Below are 14,115 nucleotides of genomic sequence, written 5' to 3'. Positions count from 1 at the left end.
CCGAGCGGAGGTGGATGTGACAGGAGGGTGTTCCTGTGACACCGATAAGGTCCCTGTCCGAGCGGAGATGGATGTGACACGAGGGGGTCCCTGTGACACCGATAAGGTCCCTGTCCGAGCGGAGGTGGATGTGACAGGAGGGGGTCCCTGTGACACCGATAAGGTCCCTGTCTGAGCGGAGGTCGGTGCCCACCCCAGCCCCGTCCCCTCCACAGCCGCTGCCGTTGCCATGGCGACCGCGCCCCCCCCGCTCGCCCGCCCAAGTATTTCCGCCCCTCACGTGATGACAACAGCTCCCGAACACGTGACGGAGGGCGCGCTGTCAATCAATAAGCTCCCCTCCAATCACCGTCCGTCCCTCCGGCCTCTGTCCCGCCTTCCGGAAGCGGGCCCTCCAATCGACGCCGGCACCGTTCCAGCGGTTTGACAGGCCCAGCGGAGTGGGGCGGTGATTGACGTGGCGCTCAGCCAGTAGTAGCTCGGAGTTGCGGCCGGGGTCCCGCCCCCGTAGCGCGGGGGCCAATGGCGGGGCGGGCGGTGGCACTGGCCCCGCCCCCCGGCACTGCGGTAATATGGCTCCAGAGCGGCGGCCGGGCCGGCGCCGCCGCCGCCATTAACCCCTGGCAGCCCGGCGGCCTCGGCTCCGCGGGGACTCGCCGTGACCATGAGCTCGGCCGCCGGCCCCGCCGCCCTGCCGCCCGGCTCTGCCGCCCGCGCCCTGCACGTGGAGCTGCCCTCGCAGCAGGTACGGCCGGGCCCGCGGGCGGCCCGCGGGGCTGCCAGGGAGGGGGGTACTCTGGGGTGAATAGGGATGCTCCCGGAGTTGTTGGGTGTCCTGGGATACACAGGGGGTGCTCCCGGAGGTCTGGGGTGATTAGGGGTGCTCCCGGAGGTGTGGGGTGTTCTGGAGCAAATAGGGGTGTCCTGGGGTGAATGGAGGTGGTCTCTGAAGTGTTTGGGTGCCCTGGGGTGAATAGGGGTGTCCTGGGGTGCCCAGGGGGTGCTCCCGGAGATCAGCGATGTTCTGGGGTGAATAGGGGTGTCCTGGGGTGCACAGGGGTGCTCCCTGAGATTCCCGGGGTGAATAGGGGTGCTTCCTGAAGTGTCCTGGGGTGCACAGGGATGCTCCCTGAATTTTGGGGGCCCTGGGGTGAATAGGGGTGCTCCCTGAGTTGTGGGGTGCCCGGGGTGCTCCTCTCCCCCCTCTCCCAGCGGGCTGGGCAGTGAGCCCGGGGAACACACGCCGCGTGTTCTGCAGAGCGGTGAAGTGTCCCCTCCCCATCACATCCTTCCTTCTCCCAGCTCTGTTTTTCCTGTTTGCTGGTAGCTGGCTTTTGGCTCCCTGGGCAGCTGTCCCAAGTGTTAGTTTGGGAGAGCACTGGGAGCAAGGGTAAGCCAGGAAGCCTAGGCCTGGCCTGGGGCTTTAGCAATCCCTGTCAAGCCCAGGCTGTGCCCTTTCCCCTCTGGCAGGCAGTGACTTATTGCACAGGAGCTGGAGCAGGAGTGCTGGAAGGGGGGAGATAATTAACCAAGTCTTGCTTTTCTTTAGAAACACTGAGATGTGAGTCTGCACTCGGTGTTTGGGTTCACTGACTCGGTGCAGTCACTGTTATTAGGAGGTAGAGACGTGATCTGAGTTACTTGAGCTACGTGTTACCAGGTGGGAATATGAAGAGTTCCTCGAGAGAAATCAATAGCTGTCAACTGGAAGTGGAGCTGTAACTGCTCCTGGGATGAACATGTATTACCAGACATCCCCCCCAGGGGCAAAGGGAGGGCGTGGAGGTGGCTCTTGGCTGCCTGACCCTGATTTGAGAGCAAGTGCTTCTCCTAAAATGCGGGCCTGTTCTGTGGTAATGAACGTAAACGTGAGCACTGCTCTGCATGAACTTTACAGGGAACAGTGGATCCTCCAGGAGTTCCAGTGTGGCCTTCTCCCTGCTGAAGTTTTGGTGTTATTCTTTCCCAGGCTTGTGCAAGGACCAAGTGAATGCTGCAGGGAGAAGCCTGAGCTATTAGTCACTGGACTTCATTTGTGAAAGTGAGACCAAAACAGAGGCTTTTTCTCCCAGGAGCAGAAACTGTTTTAGGAGTTTGTAGGAGCAGAACCTGAGTCATCAATTATGGGATGTTCCAGTTGAGTAAATATTTGGTTGGAGCCATCTAGGATGCTTGTGTGTTGATTGTAGCGAGTGTGAGGCTGTGACAGGCCGAGGGGTTGTTGTGCTGTGTGCTCTGCAAACACAGGGACCATGTGCTGAGGGACCTGTGCTGTGTCTGTGCCTGCAACCAAACCCAGAGGCTCCAAAGCTGCTGCTAACACACTGATAACAGATCCCCCTCTCCCACTGCCCTGTCTGAGCTCAAAACTCTGTTACTGAACTGCAGGATACCTCGGAGGCTCAGCAGACTGGGGCTATTTTACTGCAGAATCATGAGAAAGAATGGAAAAGTCATTCCCAGTTTGTTGTACCACCTCTGGAATGCCAGAACCTGGCTGGTCTGAGCTCTGTGGTGCTGTGTGAGGCCACGTAATGGTTTGCTACCTGGCAGCACAGGAATCAGCTCTGGGATTTGTTTCAGTAGCAGTTTCTCTGGAACACCCAGTGCTGCATTTTTTCGCTCCAAGGATGAGAGCAGGATGGTCTGAGTCACGGCTATAAATCTCTCTAAAGCCCGATTTCTCAACGCGAGGTGAGCGCGTTTAATGACTGAAGTGACACTTGAAGGGCCGAAGGACTGAGGGTGTTGGTCTAGGTTTAATTAGTCCAGTGACTCCCACACTGATTAGAGAACAAAACTCCTGCTAGTGACACTTTTGCAGGAGTGAAAAGTCCCGTCCAAAACCTTTTGCCACTTCTGTCAAACTGACTGAGCTCTTCTTTAAGTTGTTTGTTGGTGGCAGGACAAGCAGGCTGAAGAATGCCTTTTGCTGTTGTATTCTGCATTTCAAGAGGGAGAAATAGAGGATATGGCTGTAAAGAAGTGCATCTGGTTAAGCATAAAATTCCCATCTGAATCCATCAGTAATTGTGCCAGGATGTTGTTTCCTTTTGCTGGAAGAGTGATCCTGACAGAACCGAAGATGGGAAAGAATTACACTCCAGAATCAGAGATTCCTTAGGAATATCTCTTCCCAGTTGCTCGATGCAGGAAAACCGGGAGTGTCGTGATAACTTGGGGATTTCTGGATTCAATCCTGTCATTATAAGCAGTTCAGAGCAGTGGGGGGTGGGAGAGCCAAACCCCTCCGGCCCTTCCATCCTCCATGGAAGGGCTTGGACAGAAGAATGCAGGCTGAGCACTGGGAGCCAGTCATGCTGCAGTCAAATGATCTGGTGAGTGTTGCTGTGCTGATTGCTGGCCAGGACAGATTCACATGTGGTTATCTGGAGACAGGAAAGCCCCGAGCTGTGGACTCCTGGGGGTGCCTGGGAAGGGGCATGTGAGGGAGGGAGACAGACCTGGTGAAGAGGAGGGAGAGGGTAAATGTGCCATTGTGCACAGCTGGGAACGGGGCCAGACCAGGTGACCCCGTTATTTCCTGTACCTTCAGCTCACAGACCCTAACCAAAGACTGGGATTGCCCTTTTTGGGTTTAAACTCTTGTTCCATGGTCCTTCCCATAAAGGAATGGGAAGCTGATAACAAGATCTGATAACAAGACCACTGAAGTGAAGTTTCTGTCCATTCTCTGAAAGTTGTAGAAGAAATCGTTCCACTGAGCTACACTGAAAGAAATGGTACACAGTAAACACTTCACAGTGCTGGAGCTTTTGGGATGTTATTATTTACAGGAGCTTAATGTACACAGTTCAGAAACTCACATTGCTGCCCTGTATAACCCAGGACGCAGATGAGTGGAAGTCAGGAGTGAAGTGAATTTTAGGGTGTTTCTTTTGGAAGTACTCCTGGCAAGAACTTCCTCAGGGAAAAAGAAACAGTTCTTCTGGATGGCAGGTACTTCTGGATGGCATCAACAAATAAACCCAGTCTTTTCAGCAGCTGGAAGTGACAGTCCAGGGTAATCAGTCCCTTGGGTGCATGTTTAGATACTTCAGGTGATCCAAGTGAGTAGAGGTAAAGCAACATGAGCAGAGTATGTGTGAATTAGGGCACGGCTATAATTTCGTGGTTTCTTTTTTTGAAGGTGCATACCACTCACACACAGCATTTTGGGGAACATGGCACAAAGGGGGGATTCAAAGTGTGCTGGCAAATGTGTTTGAGGGGTCTGCTGTATGGGAGAAGTGAAAAAACTGCTGTAGGGACCCAGGGCTGCACATGGATGAGACTTTCAACTACAACAGTGAGCAAGTCTCTGTTTTTAAAACAGTTTTACATCACCTCTTGTTTTATACTCCCCTGAGTAATATGAAAACAAAGTCTGACTTAAATATTTTACTTCCCCTTTCCTACTAAATAGCGAGGGGGGGGAAATCAGAAGAGTGGATGGAAAGTGTTGTATTTGAATATTGCTTTCACTTCTCTGTGACACACTGTCTCTAAACACTGAGTGGGAGGGAAGTGCTGCTCCAGTGAAACACCACAGCGTGAGTGATCTTTCCTGGTTGTATCCATGCCCAGCTGTATCCTTGTTCTGTGTTTGCTAAGAGACAAATTAGGAGGAAATAGCTGTTGAAGTTCTGTAAAATTCCAGTGGTAGCCCAAAAGGTTGGCTGTTCCCCCGGGGCTGGGTTTTTGCTCTCTGCAGTGCACTACCAGTTTTCCCTAAGGGATGCAGGTGTGTTTTGCAGGCTGAATGATCTCTGGTAAGTTAGAGACTGTTCTGCCCCAAAACTGTACTAAATCACCCTTGGTGCTTCATTTGGGAGATTTGTGGGGCGTTAGGGAATGCTCTTAACTGAGTGAAGAAAAGGTCTTGCAAGCTAAAGACTGAAGTCTCATTTATGGAGAGAGACTCACTGGTTTGCCCTTGGTTTGTCATCCAGCAACATGATAAACATTAATATGCTTCAGGTTATTTATCAGCATGTGCTGTTTGCTTCTGCAACCTGGTGCTTCTTTAAGGTCGGAAGTGCCTTTGCTCTGATTCTGTTGATGCTCTTGGTTCCCTAAGACCCTGGTTACTTTTTGTGTCCTTCCTTCTGAGCATCATCTCGGTTTCCATTGCTTAATTGGTATTCCCAGGTCATTCCCACAGCTAATATGGACTAATGCTCCCTTGCCCAAGGTGGTGTTAAGAGGCTTAAGGGACTCTCTGAAGTGCTGCAGTGTTATTAATGAGGTGGGACTTGCACCCCCATGTTCCTTCTGCCCCATGGCTCAGTTCCCACGCTGGGCCAGAGCAGCAGGTGGAGTTTTGGTCCTTGATCTTGTGAATAAATACTTACTTAGAAAAACTCTGAGAAGAAGTCAATAAGGAAAGATGGTCTTTCTGCTGGAAAGACTGTGTATTTCCCTGCTATTTGGATCTCATATAAACCCCCACCAGGAGCAGCTTTGTCTGGCAGTGGGCAGTGCTTGTAAGACTTTCTTCACCCCAGTGTGGAGCAGTTTTTTTAGGGTGTGCTGACAGTGCCTTTTGGTGTTTGCCAGCTCTCTGGATCTGTCCCCCTTGATGTTGTAGTGCCCAGCAAGAACTTCATTTGCCCAAGTCCCTGCATGGGCTCGTGGGTTTGCTTTTGGCCCCTTCCTGCTACCATTACATCTGTGTTAATTCTGTGTTGTGGTTCTTGTTTTGTCACTCTTAACCAGCTGTCCTGTTTGCATCCTGACTGAATGCTGTGTCTTCTGTACCTGCCCCTGCCTTATGTGTTAAATAACAGGCTTTTTCAGTCTTTCTGCAGAGATGAGCACGAATTTTAGATGTGGAAATAAGGATGAGGATGCAGAAAACCAGTGAGGTGTGTGAACCCAGTGAGCTTACACTGAATATCAGTTTTGGTCTTGGTTGTCTCATTGGTTTTGAGCTCTGCAAAAAGTGGTGCAGTTTTTCTGCATGTGATGATGTGCAGTTGTGTTCCTGGGGTGCATCTTTGAACTGGTGTCGGCCTCAGATCTGGTCCAGAGCAGGCACAGCTCTTTAAAGCTGTTGCCAGAAAGCAGCTATATTTTAAAAAAGGGAAATGAGTTCCTGAATGGCTGTTGAATCCCTTCGCTTGTCATGAGGAGATTGAGGTCTGAAGGAGGTGCACTTACAAGGAGAACCACAAATGATTCATTGAACTAATGATGGCTGTGTAGCTTTGAGGGCTCTGCTGTCTTCAAGTGCGTGCTGGAAGGACATTAAAGTAGAATTCCAAAAAAATTCCTTATGGTGTGTCCCAAAGAGTTGCATATCAAATACTTCAGCTTTGCTTCTGAAGTAGATCTGAAATGACATGTGATTCTCTTGACTCTGAACTGTGGAAAACTGTTAAATTACAAACCTTATAAATCTGCCTGGCAAGTGTTTAAGTTGGAGTACAAGCATTTTCTTGTCCTTCCTGTGGTTTTAAGCACCAACACATCTGAGAAGCTGAAGTAGTTAGTGAAAAGCTGAGGAAGTGGGAAGGCATTATAACCAGGTGGGGAGCAGTGCTGTGATAGTAAATAATGCTCACGTTGGCTAAAAGCAGATCACACTTTGATAACTTTTTTTTATTTTAGAGCTAGAGCTTTTCTGCTTTTTAAGAAAGGAAAAAAACCCCACCTCCACCTGCCTGCTGTGAGCTCCAAAGCACACAGAGCCCTGTGTTCCAGTGGGACTTAATTCTGACAAATATTCAGACACCAAATAGCTGACATTGCAGGCTCAGGGCTGGGAGGTCCAACACCACTGGATTTGCTGTGGTAACGTGTGTGTTGCTAACTAATCTTTGCCTCCTGCTTTAATGCTAAAATAGTTGGAAGGATTTTCCTTGGGTTCTTCCAGAGTTACTGCAGGTCATAAAGCAAGGGAGCAAGCTGGGAAAAGCCAGGTGAAAACACCATGTACTGCCTTATACAGAGGTCAGGGCTGATCCTGATGTGAAAGGAATTCATGGAATATTCTCCCCTGACAGAATCAGGAGGAGGGCAGCAGTCTGAGAACAGAGGTGAGGGCTCTGTCTTGGTGTGTGTATAAAACCTCTCTGGTGGGTAGGGTGCCCCACTGAGGGCTGAGGAATTGGTGCTGGAATTGCAGCCAGTTTGAAAGTCCCGTGTGATACATCTCCTGGAGAAACAGTGACTGCTTTTCAGCTCAGCAGGCCTCTGGGAGAGCCCCGAGTGCTGATTTGCTTTTGGCAAATTTGGGCTTTTTCAGTAATTTATGTACATTTCAACTTTGCTGTACAAGAAGTTTTCCCAGCCTCCTTACGCTGGTTTTACCATTGCATTTACACTGCAGACCAAAGTGAGTTTCTGGGTTTTTATTCTTTTCCCCACCTCGCTCCTTTTGGAATTAAAAATGTTCTCTTGACCCTGTGTGATGCTTTTGCACTTTACATGGGTTGTGTGGAAAGTCATGAGGAATGGGTGCCTTGCTGAAGTTCAGATGATGCTTTGACACCTTTGCAAGTTGATTGGACGTGTCCAAGTGCCTGCTGGGAGCAAGAATTCCTGGCCAGCTTTGCTGGAGGGGCCAGAGCTGGAGAGGGCAGAGCAGGAGAGTGAGAGGAGGCACATGTGGGACAAAGAGAAGACAAGCCTCCCCTTCTGCCAGCAGTGAGCCATTAGATCATCTCAGCTGCTGCTGGCATGATGGGCTCCACGTGATAAGAAGGGGCTTTGCTGTTGCCCTGTTAATGCCCTGAGCTTCACAAGTGATCCTTGGAGCCAGAGCTGGTGAGAAATGCTGCTTGCCTGGGTTCTCATCCAGCCTGGATATACTAACAGTATTATTTTTTTCCCAGGGTCATCAGATTCTTGTAAGAGAATAATAAAGAGCTTGAGATGGAAGAGGAGTCAGAACTCTCTGTGCCTTTTTTTTTTTTTTGCTACCCATTATGTGACCCTGAACAAATAATTATGAAATTCCATGGATACTTGAGGTAGTCCTGTTCTCCTTGTGGTTCCATAGACAGGCCAGACCTTATGTTAACAACTGTGCACTTCTCTCTCTTGTTAATTTATTACCTCTTCTTACCTGCCCCCATCTCTGCAGTAGTTTTTTTAATGATACCAGATTATTAGACAAAAAAACCCAGTGACTAGCTTTGTCACTGCAGTTTCTCAGGCCTGGAGGGGAGCAAAGGGTGGTGTGTGGAGCAGTTTAAGCCCTGAAGTGTCCCATGCAGTGTTAGTTTGCCTGCCCTGTCCTGCTCTCGTGGTGGGCACATCCTTGTAGCTGCAGGGAGCTGAGCTGGAGGAACCTGCCCAGATGTTGAACTGAGTTCTGGTTTGAGCAGCTTCACCTTGGTTCAGTTCTCTGCCCCTCACATGAGACTGCACAAAACACATTGTGTGGCACGGCAGCAAGTGTTTGGATGCTGAAGGTGGTGTTTTAGGCAGAGGTGGTGAAAGGTTGGTATCTTAGTGGTGAGGGAACTAAAGCACCAAGGGACCAGACGGTTTCAGTCCTTTAAACCTCTGGAGACTTGATAGACTGGAGAGTTCTGGGATCATCTGATGAACAGGCAAAGTATGAACAAGGTTGATGATGAAAATCCTTCCTTCTGTAGCAGTCTGACTTGTTTATGGCCTGTGGTAAATCTGGAGGGGTTCCCAGAAAGTCCTTGAATGGGAACGCTGGATACATTACACAACTGCAAATAGTTCTTCCAAGTGATGAAAACTGAGTGCCTTTCTTGAGTGAGAAAGGAGACCCCTGGCTTTTGAGAGGAGCTGGGCATTGCTGAGCAGGGATGGTCTGGCTGCTCTGTGGAATCCCAGGAAGCTGCTTTTGTGGCTCTGCAGGCACGAGGGATGGAACCTGCTGGTAGGTTCTGCTCTTCACATCTCTCCTAAAGCTTTCCTGCTCAGCTTTTCTGTGTATCTTTGGGATAGCTGGCTGCTTGGAACCTGTGATATCTTTACCTCCAGCAGTGTTTTTAAATACAAGCTGCTACTCAGGACTTCTTCTGAGGGAAAATTAGTGGCTGTCTTCTCCTGGTTTGCAGTAATTTATCTTCAGGGTAGAAGGGAGCACTAATTTCTTTCCTGTAGGTCAGTGCAGAGTTGCTACAGAGCAGTTGCTTTTACTCAAATGCAACTTAGACTGGCAATTAAAGCAAATGATAACAGGGCCTGCTATGTAATTTCACTGCTCCATTAACTTTCTTGGGAATTGCAAAGGACTGGGACAAGTGTAATCAGAGTAACTCGTGTCACAACCCCCCCAGAAGGAGCTGTTGAACCTGCTCTACTGCTCTGCTGAGCACTGATCCAGATCTGCCAGTTCAGGCTGCGTGTGCTGAATTCAGAGCTGCTGGAAAAGTTAAATACCCTTTTTAATGGTACAGCTCTGCTTTGTCAGAGCTTACCTACATCAGTGCTCTCCTGAAAAATAACTTTTTTTTGAGCAGGATATCTCATTTAGATGCCTGGTGTAGTGTCTGGGATCTTCAGTCCTGTGTTGCTGTTAGACTGTCAACTGTTTGAGGACACAGCAGTGAAAATTATCTCTGCTCATCTGCACATTTTGCTTGTTTTCTCTATGAAAGCAGATCCTGCACTATCAGCTTGCAAACACACTGGCCTTTTTGAAGTTACGTGACTCATGAGGCTGCCAAAGCACTTGGAGTGCTTTTTAGCACTTGTGTTTTGGTTTTTAAGCTGGGCTTTTTGAAATGGCTGTTTGGTGCCTAGCATCTCCTCTGGGGGGGACGGACCTTCCTCGGGATGGAGATTTCTTGATACTTTTAAGAAAGGGAGAGCAAAAGAGCTGCAACTTGCCTGCAATGAGAAGTGGCCACTCTTTAGCACTTCACCTAAAGAGGGAGATGAAAGAACTCTGGATTATTTGCAGCTACTTTATTCCTTATTTGCAGCACTGGGGACTGGCAGCATTTGGCTCCTGCCAGTGATGGCTGAGCTGCAACACAGTGGGGGTTTTGTTTGGTGTGTTCCAGCAAATCCAGCAAAAAATGATATAAGACACATAGCAGGTTACACTGGATAGAGGTTTACAAACTCCTTCAAAATTATATTTCCTGCTTGTCCCAGAACAGCTGCAAGGCCTTTGAGGAATTCTAGAGCCTATCTGAGTTGTCTTTGTAGCTGCTGGTCTCCTGGCTAAAGCTCATTAGCTGTGGTCAGGAGAGGTTAATTAACTGCGGCCTCTGGAGAGTTCTGAGGAGGGCTGGATAATGCAAAATTATATCAGTGACAATGTGGTGGGCAAACTGGAAGGTTTATTTTCGGGATCCAAGTCCCTCTGTCATCATGAGCTCACACTGAAGCAGGTGAATGATTTAATTGTCCATGTAATTGGAATTTTGTTCCCCACCAGCCAGGCTGAAGGGACAAGAGGGAAGAGGAGAGCACTGGCTAATCTGGGGATTCAGAAAGACGTCACCTGGTGCACGTTGAGTCCTGAGCTGTGGTATGGGCTCACAGCCCCACATTTAGTGGTCCTATTCCAGCTGGTTTGGGAGAAGTGAGACTTTAGGATAAGCTCCAGGCTTTGAAGGGTGCAAAGAAGTCCCAAACCATGGAGATAAGGACGCCAGAGTTGCAGGTGTAGGTTAGGACAGCTCTGTTCAACCCTCCCTGTGGACAGTGAGCGATGAGGAACCTGTTTGGCCTTGCCTGAGGGCTGAGCAGTGTAACACACACTTAAAGCAGGCCCACGATGAGTGTGCAATCCCCAAGAGACCTGGGGAAAGTTGTCTTCCTCTTTAGGTGCAATGGGGGCTCTTCTTTGCTTGTAAGGCACTTAAAACCAATCCTGTCAATAATGATGGGGGAGTGTGCGCAGTAGTTGATTGGTTTGTGTGCTCCTGAAGTTAATTAAAGGAGAGACAGCACATACAACTCTTGAATCATTTTTACAGGGAGTGCAGTGCACGTTCAAAGCCTTTTCTTAAGGAGCGTTTCGGTTGCTCATAAAAACAGCCGGAGAAAATGCCCAGTTCAGATGAAAAAAATAGTGTTCAAGGTCCATGTGGCTTCTTTTAAGAGAGGCTTAATCTTTCTGTTGACATTCTTGATACCAGTCTCTAAGAAAATAAGACCGTGTAGTCCCACAGTTAAGCAGCTTAGAAGGTTTTTTGTTGGTTGTTTTTTTTGTTTTTAGTTTTGTAATTCCTCTGTATACTAGAAGTACCTGGGCATCGTATCTCAGGCTCTGTTTTTAGTATAACTCACAAATAGGCTTTGCAGGAATGAATCCATCCGTGATTTTTAGTCTGTCATGTGAACAGAAATTTAATATTCCTCATATTTTCAGGAAGGAAATGAATTAATGGTATTAAGTGATATAAAGTGTCACACTGTGATTCCAAAACAGATTATGGCCTTTCAGCTCTTGTTAAAAGCCTTTTAAGGACAAGCTGCAAGCAGGAAAGTTGTCTTTTGGTTTCAGAAGCATTTAAAATTTGCTTTTGGTCAATCCACTTTTAAGGTGGATTCAGATTTACAAATGAACAAGCTTTTGGGGAAAAAAGAAGAGTGGGGTGTAAGATGCACTAAATCAGCTGCTTGAGGCTTGTAGGTGGTTTGTGGTGATGCAGAAAGGATGAGGAGTCAGCATCCCTGTGGCAGGTGGGTGAGAGATTGGCTGGGAAAATGTGACACTGAAGGATTTGGGGAGAGCTTCCTGTGTCTGAGGGGGCAGCTTGCTGAGTGCTGCATTCCTGGGAGGTGGTGGCATTAGGAACCACAGCTGGGCAGTGATTGAAGAGTGACAGTCCTACAGGATGGCTTTGCTAACTGTAGTTTAACAGGTTAATAATGTAAAATGCTTGTCCAGGGTTAAGGGTGTGGTGTGCTTTGAAGCTGAGGACTTTAGCCACAGCTGTTACAGCTGCTTGGCACTTAGAGGGAGAGAGAGATTGATTCAATCTGATTATTTTCATTCAAGGCTCACTATTGTAGCAAAGTAACTTAATGTTGGAGTTGGATGAAATCACTTAAACTAAAGATTTTAGTGATGAATTTTAGTGTATTCAGTCCAAGAGAAAAGGACTCTCATCCAAGCAAATGGTGGCTGACAGACATCTCCGAGTTCCCCGTGCCCTTCGTTTTCCCTGAAAATCTTGGTACGTCCTTGTGATGCACTTCAGTCTCAGGTTGTTAGAGCAGTTTCCAGGATCACTGTGAAATAAGGAGGCTTTGTCCAGCCAGTTCCTTACAGCTCTGCATGAGGAGGTGCTTTATGTTGGAGCTCTTTGTCCAGTAATTCTTGTTGAAAATAGCCGAGGCTGGGAAATGTTTCCAGCGGGGTGACAGGGAACATCTGGGTGATGCTGCTGCTGTGCTTGGAGCTGAGAGTGTCACAGCTTTGACCCTGCCTGAATAGTTGGTTTAGACATGTGGAATAAGAATGATGTAAAGGACACGAGTGAGAATAGTTTGTCTTGAGTATCAGCGTTGCTTAATCCCAGCTCGTAGGTGCTCGTTGTTTGGCTGCATCCTTGCTGTTCACACTCACCGGGAGCCTTTGGTGGGCTTTCTTGTGACAACAGTGCTTTGGGAGCCCTTAAAACATTTTGCTACAAAGCAGTGAAGGGGTTCGATTTCAATCTAAGGAAGTTCTTGGGCTATTTAGGGTTTTTTTTCCCCTTGTTTTCAGCGCCGGCTGCGTCACCTGCGGAACATCGCTGCCCGCAACATCATCAACAGGAACGGGTACCGCCTCCTGGACACCTACTTCACCCTGCACCTCTGTGACAGCACCAAGATATACAAAGGTAACCAGGCTTCCCTCAGCCTCCCTGCCAGTTTGTCTTTGAGTTCTTATGACAGGAATTCTCTCGCTTTTTTCCCCACCTTGTCAACCCGCTGCCGTTATTTCCATCACCTTTGTAGCTCTGCAGAAGAGCCCTTCAGTTCCCTCAGCTTCCCAAAAGTGTGGGCAGCCAGGCGAGCAGAACAGATGACAGGTTTGGCAGAACCTCTGAAACCAGCCTGGTTTTGTCATTGCTCTCCCCCCACTGATAATTTAAGAAGTTGGGAACTTCCAAGGGCACAGAAAAGTTAAAGGGTTTGGAGCCGTGGTTGCCTGTTGTGAGGGAGGGCGTTCCACTCGTGCACAGCTGTTATCCAAGTTTTCCAGGACTAGCATAGTCAGCCAGTGACATGGAGCAACCTGTTGTGCTCTGGGTCACTGTGTGTGAGTGTCACACCTCGTGTCCCTTCATGCTTTGCTTCCCACTGCAGTGTGTGGTTCTTCATTGTTGGTAGAAATGCATTTTTATGCTCCTTTTGATATGATCAACAGTAGTTGGAGGTGAAGTCTGGTTTTCTCCTAGTTTTTTTTTTTTCACCAGGCACAGTTGAACCTCGTTTGTTTCCCAGAGTTGCTGTTTTAGCAGGATAAGAACACACTACTTGAGCTTGTTCCTTGGACTTGTGGTGGTTGGTTGAACCTGTGACTAATGACTGTTTGTAGGGGCTGTTCTGCACTCCATGAAATCTTTATCCTTGGCCTCCAGTGGGATGGATGTTGTACAAAATCTGTATTCCAGCCTCTAGAGCTGTCTGCCTAAAGACTTCAAGCTCTCACTGTGGCTGGGAAAGCCAAGGTCCATGTGTCAGCAGTTGCTTATTCCCATTTAAATCCAGGGTTGTTGGCACCTGTATCAGATAACTTGGCAGTTCCCTCTCCAAGCTTCTGGAATTCTCTCTTTGGGAAAGCTCTGCAGTTATTTTATCTAAGCTGAGCTGTCCCAGGAGGATGTTGTGTGACAAACCAGTCACTTGGCAAATGTCATCCAAATATTGTTAAGCACTGGGGCATGTTCCTTCCCCAGAAACCGAAGCAGATCTTCAGAATTATCATGGGGATGAAGATGAAATGCTAAATTTAAATAATGACTTGTAATAAATTACTGCTCCACACTTGATTTAGTCAAAAGCATGACTGCATTTCAAAGTCTTTCTCCTGAATCTGTTACTAATAAACTAGACCCACTGGCATTTGTCTTTCCTGAGTGTTACTTTTTTTTGGCTTTTTCTATTTCAAGTACTAAGATTTGTATCAGTGTTTAAGCTAATCTAAAGGTATTTTTTTTTACTCCTCTTTCTTTA

General features: G+C 48.1%; 1 protein-coding gene across 3 annotated transcripts in view; it reads left to right on the top strand.

Annotated features, from left to right (window-relative positions):
• The first annotated feature begins 649 nt into the window (after positions 1-649).
• Positions 650-14,115, top strand: part of UVRAG (UV radiation resistance associated) — a 61,782-nt gene continuing 48,316 nt past the window's right edge. Inside the window, exons 1-3 of one of the 3 annotated variants that reach the window (XM_017836019.1) lie at positions 650-745; positions 12,659-12,776; positions 13,859-13,862. In XM_017836019.1, coding sequence (XP_017691508.1) covers positions 665-745; positions 12,659-12,776; positions 13,859-13,862 — 203 coding nt within the window. In that variant the 5' untranslated portion in view covers positions 650-664. Of the gene's footprint in view, positions 746-5,828; positions 5,868-12,658; positions 12,777-13,383; positions 13,388-13,858; positions 13,863-14,115 lie in introns of those variants that run through there. The other 2 variants (XM_017836020.1, XM_017836021.1) reach the window with 2 other exon arrangements.

This window comes from Lepidothrix coronata, unplaced genomic scaffold (assembly GCF_001604755.1).
Source record: "Lepidothrix coronata isolate B3197 unplaced genomic scaffold, Lepidothrix_coronata-1.0 Scaffold268, whole genome shotgun sequence".
In the NCBI taxonomy this organism is placed as follows: domain Eukaryota; kingdom Metazoa; phylum Chordata; class Aves; order Passeriformes; family Pipridae; genus Lepidothrix; species Lepidothrix coronata.
Note: the sequence above shows the minus strand (reverse complement) of the source record. Positions and strands in the feature narration are given on the sequence as shown.